This window comes from Ruditapes philippinarum, unplaced genomic scaffold, assembly GCF_026571515.1.
Source record: "Ruditapes philippinarum isolate M1 unplaced genomic scaffold, ASM2657151v2 ctg10224_1_1_1_1, whole genome shotgun sequence".
Lineage (NCBI taxonomy): Eukaryota > Metazoa > Mollusca > Bivalvia > Venerida > Veneridae > Ruditapes > Ruditapes philippinarum.
The window spans coordinates 7765-14264 of NW_026855236.1; the positions used below are offsets into that span (position 1 = coordinate 7765).

The window sequence follows — 6500 nt, forward strand, 5'->3', positions numbered from 1 at the left end:
ATTATGTGTAAGAACAAAAACAAATCACCAATATGCACAAATTCTCTTGGATGTTATACTGACGTTTCGCTCTATTCATTCCTGTGAATTCTTAAATAAATGCAGGCGAAAAATACAGATAAAGCGTGTTGAGCGGTATAACATTATTTAAAACATAAAAGCATACACAAACTTACAGTGATACTTTCATTGAAGTTTCAAAATATTCAAGTTGTTTCAGACTTATAGTGAGGACAAGATTTAGAGTCCAGGATCACAAAAGATACTCAACTTATAAATGTTCCATTAAATGATGCCAGCACTATTAAGTGTTGAGAATTGAGTACCGCTCAAGCCGGTGCTAGGGGGCGTGAGGGATGTTGCACTTATTCATTATCCCTCATGTACAGACTCAATCAAACCGAGTCTGCAATTCTTACGTAATTTTGTTGTGATAAATGCTTCCGAGGGATAACTTTGTTTCCAGATTTTTATGTTCTCTAGACATCTCGTACTGTTGTAGCTTGGTTTGTAAGATAATACATGTTTGAAGTCGAAAAATGGGAATTCGTTAATATCATATCAGAAAATATGTCTGTTTACAAATCTGGGTCAAACAGAAGCACCTTTACTTATAACTTATAACATTTCTAAACCCTATATCAACGAATACGAATCTTGAAACACAAAAATATCATACACACTAAACAAAAGAATATCATAAACCCCTAACAAATTAATTAACAGTTGCCAAAAGATATAAGGTATCGAAATATAGCTTTGAAGTAATGATGAAGGAACCAAAAAATAAAAAGGGGAGTAAAAGTGGGCGGAGGTGGGTAGAAAAATGTTTCTATGTAAATTATCTTAGAAAGGTTTTATTTTTTAGTGGAAAGTTTGGCTTGCTGCTTAGCAAACGTAGCACCGACAATTCTGTAAAATAAATACTTAAACAATGTCGTAAACAATGCCTTAAATACCTTTGGAATCAGGTGTCTCACTTAGAAACTCAAAAAGGGACCCTGTTATCCTTTGGACAAATAAACAGATATTTATTAAAGTAAAAACTGGACAAAATGTTCGAGACTCTGAAGGGAAAATGACTTCCCTGCAGAGTGTTTACACCGATCAATAGCGAGTGTCACACTACAGAATTACCCACCTTTTTACTTTGAAAGCAATTTTCTTCTTTGAAACATGTAATAAAGAATAAGAAGTGTAATATAAATCATGAAAATGGTCATTATCTGTAAGCAAGCAGAAAAAAAAATTTAACTTATAATTTACAAAAAAAAAGCTGCATGACGAAATTTTAACAAATCAACCGGATATTGGAAACTCAAAAATCACCGTTATCAACCTGAACGTCTTAACAAATAAACAGACGGATTGGCCAGAAATATGCGTCGCCTTTGCGGGTGCATACAAAAGCAACTGAATGATTTTGGTTTCTGGCAAAACCTCAAACCGACTTCTTAGATAAAAATTATTGAAACATTATACCCCATAACTATATTGATTTGTACAATATGGTTTAAAAAAGAAACTTTAAAACATATTAACACACTAGAATTCAGTTTCGGGAAATGTATCCAAACTCTGTAAGAATCCATTCCGGGAAAAGCATATTTCTCGCGATTTGTTAACCTACCGAAAGTGAAAGTGACCCGCTTCTTTTTCTATAGATTTATGAAAAAGATAGTAAACCCAAATTATTTGGACTAAAATTTAGTTCATAAGGCTCTGTTAAATTGGAATTAAATTTTGTTTACCTTGGGATATTTTAGGATCTTATTCCGTAAATCACATTGAACTCACAAAGAATGTCATTTCGAGAAACTTCATACATAAAGACCTCCTGATTGAAAAACAAGCAAACTCATTTCCAACTCAGTCCCTTCAAAAAATGTTGAAGTTACCTTCGTTTCCGTACTGCTGGCACTTCTTTTTGTCTTTCTTAACGTTTTAGTTGTGCATCTTTGATTCAATAATGTTACCAATACTGGTCAACTTTGCATGAATATGACAATAAACGATATGGACAGAATAAAAGGAAAAAACAGACAAACAATAAAAAGATTTTTTTTACAATAGTTTCCTTGTTAAAAGACACGAGGAAAAATGCAACGTCATTATAGTCATGACAAATAAATTTTGTGGAATATTTAGACTCTTGATAGTCAATTAAGTCACGTGATAATTATTAGACAGACTTCCTACTCTTTTTGCCATCCGTTTCTTATAAAAAGTTCAAGATGCGTACACAGTGGTCATTAATCTAACTTCTTTGAAGAAGGCAATTGGGATCATTTTGTAGGTACTGGGACACCGGTTACCGGGGATATCATGGTGAGTTTCGTGTTTTGCATGTTTCTTGTGTTTAAAACATTATTTTTCACAAATTCAAACCGCTCAAACAAATCTTAATATTGTTATAATTGTTAAGTTGAAGATTAGCGAAAATTGTTAAAAGAATAATAAATGATAAATAGATAAAAACAAATTCGTCTTTGAAAACATAAAATGCTTCATTCTCTGGGAACATCAATCAAAATAAGTCATTTTGCATAACTTACATATATATTAAACTTACATATTCCGCACTGAGGTCATCTTACACAATTAACATATTTGCTAGATTTTAAACAAATTTCTGCAATAAAGCTATTTTGTTCCAAAGATGAGCAAAACTTCTATCTTTAACTATGCGATTTTCTTAATTGTTTTATTTTTCAGGACTTCAAACTTTTCCTGCTTGCTTTTGTTCTTCTAAACGAGGTATGGTTTGGAAATTCTTGCAGAAAATCGCGCCGTGACAGGCCCAAATCCTGTCCACTTAGAAAGCAAAGATCTACAGATTCGAAGAACATGATCAAAACGGGCATTCTTAGAAAGGTTCATCATTTAATTCAATTTGTTTCTATACATTATCATACTTAATTTTTCATACAGATATCGATAAAAAACGAAAGAGTATTTTCATCAACATTAAGAGAATACATGGGTGATGTCGGGATGGAGATGGCTTATCCATTGAGCGAGAAAGTGTATTTTGGTGAGCTTTAGCGAATGGAATAAACCTTCTCCATCCCGACATCAACATTTTACTTTATTTCCTTTCATTGAAAACTATCGAAACAAAAAATAAAGTAACATGCTTTTTGCAGCTCTTGAAGATTTAAAAGAATCAAATTTGAAATATTTAGTTGGAGACAGCTTTTAAGCAAAATTATTAGGTACATTAAGCCTCAAAAATCCATATCGATACTTCAGAAATGTCAATTTTGTATTTAATGATTTTTTGTTTTGATATAGGATTCAGAGTATGTTCGATCTCTGACAATAGATGAAAACTGAAAGAAATAGCACTAAATGTGTCGTAAAGGAAGCAAAATGTAATTAAGTAGTGTCTTGACATCCAAACAGAATAATTAATCACTTGATTTAAACCAAATGCCAACAAAGCGATAGAAGCAAAGATATTCATCTATATGGCAAAAGTATATTTTTTTGAAAACTGTCACAATATTCATAAAATAAATAAATACAAAAATAAATAAATAATAAAAATGAATTATAAGTATTTCTAATGTAAATTGGCCTTTAATATATTGCGATGATGTATACTAGACGAAACTGTTTGGAATTAATTTTTAAAACAACTTTCTGAAATGTTAAGGCTTTTGTATAAACATAAAATGATGCATTTAGGACTGTCATCTTTAATTACATACATATTGAAACAATTTGAATGTATAATTCTGATTTTAAAGCTTCAATCCCACATATTGTTGTTTGGACGTTATTGAAATAAAATGTCATCAAAATATAAAATTTAACCACAGACTCGTGCTTTGATATGGAACTAGGTATTTCTTCTTTTTTTTTGTCCTTAGTAAAAACATAAAAAATGAAGTTTTTGTTGCTGGAATTTTAAACCGTTGCAACTTTTTATTTGGTAAATATTGACATAAATTATATACACACCCGTTAACTGGCTGCAAGTAGATCTGTTGGTTGTGTGAGCTTGGTATTTCTTTATCTTGAAATCGACTGCTGCACAGTATAAAATAGAAAAAAAGAGACAAAACAGAAGAACATATCGGTTATCCGGTTAAAAACTGACAATTATATATATAGTAAGTTGTGATAAAAGGATTGTTCATATCTGTGTCAAGTGGTTTATAACAACTGATAGATTATCTCGTGGAAAATTCAAGATTCACTTTTATCATGTTTATACATATTTTATAACTGTAAACAAATGTGTTAATGTTTTTAGACCCGTTTTGTTTTAGTAGCTTTAATAACTAAACGTTCAAAGTCTATTTTCAAGTAAACTTGATTTTAAATATATGTCGTAAATATTTTCAGATTGGAACACAATTGGAACTTAATTTAACAGAGAATCCTTGCGTATTTCAAAGCTATGACTTTGATGGAGACGGGCTTATTAGTAAAGATGAACTAGAGTCTAAAATTGGTGTTAAAAAGGGAGCGAAAGAAATTTTCGCACTCGTATTTTCAAAGGATGGTGAGTTAAAATTATCAAACATTATTGTTTTTATTTAGAATATATTCCACGAGTTTCAGAATTGAGGTTTATCTTGAAAGTCATTTCGTATTGTTAAATGTCCTTTCGACTTTCAGCCACTCTGTTGGGTAGTATAAACCTTTCGGGTGACTTTTTACCATCACATTATTTACTGTCAATTCTATTATTATTTGCAGATGATGGCCCAATAACCCTCACTGAATTCTGTATGGCTATACCTCATCTAGTGAGTGAGTGTACCAACTGTTACTACGACACAAATTAACACTTCAAAAGATAGTTGTTAAAATCGATTACAGATAATAGTGTTTAAAAGTGAATTGGTCTGTAAAGGGAGGTCTGTTATAGCAGAATTATGTTGATAGAATTAAATATCATATGTGAGAACAAGCCGTGAAATAATTATATATGAAGAACAATTTTCTGAAACTCCACTAGTTGACCTTTTCACAGAGGGTTGATTTTCAAAAAGCTATTATAATGCTTAAGATAATGAATTATCAGAAGCCTTCCTATTTATTGAATAATTCCATTTTATCGTCAGATGTTCATACTCGCAATTTGCGTTCATCATCTGATGTTCAACTTTATAACCTTAGACTAAATACTGAACATTTTTTTGTGTATTTTGAATTTTGTATTTGGAACGGCCTTCCTGATTATATCAAGTCTGGTACATCTGTGAACCATTTTAACACCTTAAACTTTAGATATTATAACACAGCGATGTAAATAAATTGATAGTATCATGTCTATATTGATATTAATGTATTTTAATAGTTTGAATATGTTAATTTCATACTGTTCATTGTTGAGGGCCTCATTGAATATTGTTTTGTTGTTGAAATAAAATAGAGAAAAACAGAATCCCTAAGTTATCTCGTTAGAGAAATTATTTTTTATCATTATTATTATTATTATTAAAAGATGTTGCTAAGTGTGTGAAAAAAGTTCCGATATGACATATCTATTTACAGCAGATAAAACACTGATAAAGAACAACATTCGTCATAGAAATATTCATATTAGATCATTTAAAACTGTATCAACATCTTCCTTTAAAAAATATTTTATAGGAAGTCCCAAGTGACACATTTCGATTGTTTGTTAAATATTAATATTTGAAATACTTATGGAAAACGTGTCAATAATAGACCGGACCATTATATATCCAAATACAATTTGATGGTCTTTTTAATTAAGTACAATGGATAAACATGGTTTTGAGTACCAGAGAACGTGAAAAACCCTTGACATTACAAGTGTAAAAAATACAAGTTATCTAATTTAAAACACAAATTCGAATTCTAAAAGTATTTCACAAATACACTACCTAATTTACTTAAATATGCGAATGAATTAAGAACAATGGATAAACATGTTTTTGAGTACCAGAGAAAGTGAAAAAACCCTTGACATTACAACATGTACAAGAGTAAATAAAATAAGTTATCTAATTTAAAACACAAATTCGAATTCTAAAAGTATTTCACAAATACACAACGTAATTTACTTATATATTTGATCGAATTTAGAACAAGAAACCATAAATTGCCAGTAGAAACTAGATCTTTGCATAAAACAGTTATTAGAAAATGTACATTATGTGAGTTCATAGTTGGGGAAGGATTTTACTACCTTTTAGAATGTAAACATATTTTTTATCAAAGAAAAATACCAAAGATCCAATTATTTCATCAGATATTTTTAAAATCATAAATAGAAAAAACATAGCAGGTGTTCTTTCCTCTGCATAACATATGGACTTAGATAATCGTGATATTTGTACACCCCGAAGAATGAGCATATGGTCGCCGCTTTGTCCGTCGGTCCGCTATTCTTGTCCGAAACATAACTTTGAAACAACAAGAGGTATCAACATGAAACTTTGTAGGTATATAGCTTTTATTGATTAAATGTGCAATAACTCTGTCTTGCTTAATTTTGAAGTTATTGCCTTTTGTTC

General features: G+C 30.5%; 1 protein-coding gene across 1 annotated transcript; it reads left to right on the forward strand.

Moving 5' to 3' along the window:
* Positions 1-1648: 1648 nt before the first annotated feature.
* On the forward strand, positions 1649-5401 carry LOC132742568 (uncharacterized). Its single transcript, XM_060731010.1, has 4 exons — positions 1649-2328; positions 2716-2874; positions 4354-4513; positions 4711-5401. Exons 1-4 carry the CDS (start codon positions 2326-2328, stop codon positions 4797-4799), a joined length of 411 nt encoding a protein of 136 aa, XP_060586993.1. The 5' UTR covers positions 1649-2325; the 3' UTR covers positions 4800-5401.
* The last annotated feature ends 1099 nt before the right edge of the window (positions 5402-6500 follow it).

Bases quoted from the DNA above. Each gene is read 5' to 3' on its own strand.
- LOC132742568 (XM_060731010.1), top strand. The intron at 2,875-4,353 runs GTTCATCATTTA...AAATATTTTCAG, and splicing joins AAACGGGCATTCTTAGAAAG to ATTGGAACACAATTGGAACT. The intron at 4,514-4,710 runs GTGAGTTAAAAT...TATTATTTGCAG, and splicing joins ACTCGTATTTTCAAAGGATG to ATGATGGCCCAATAACCCTC.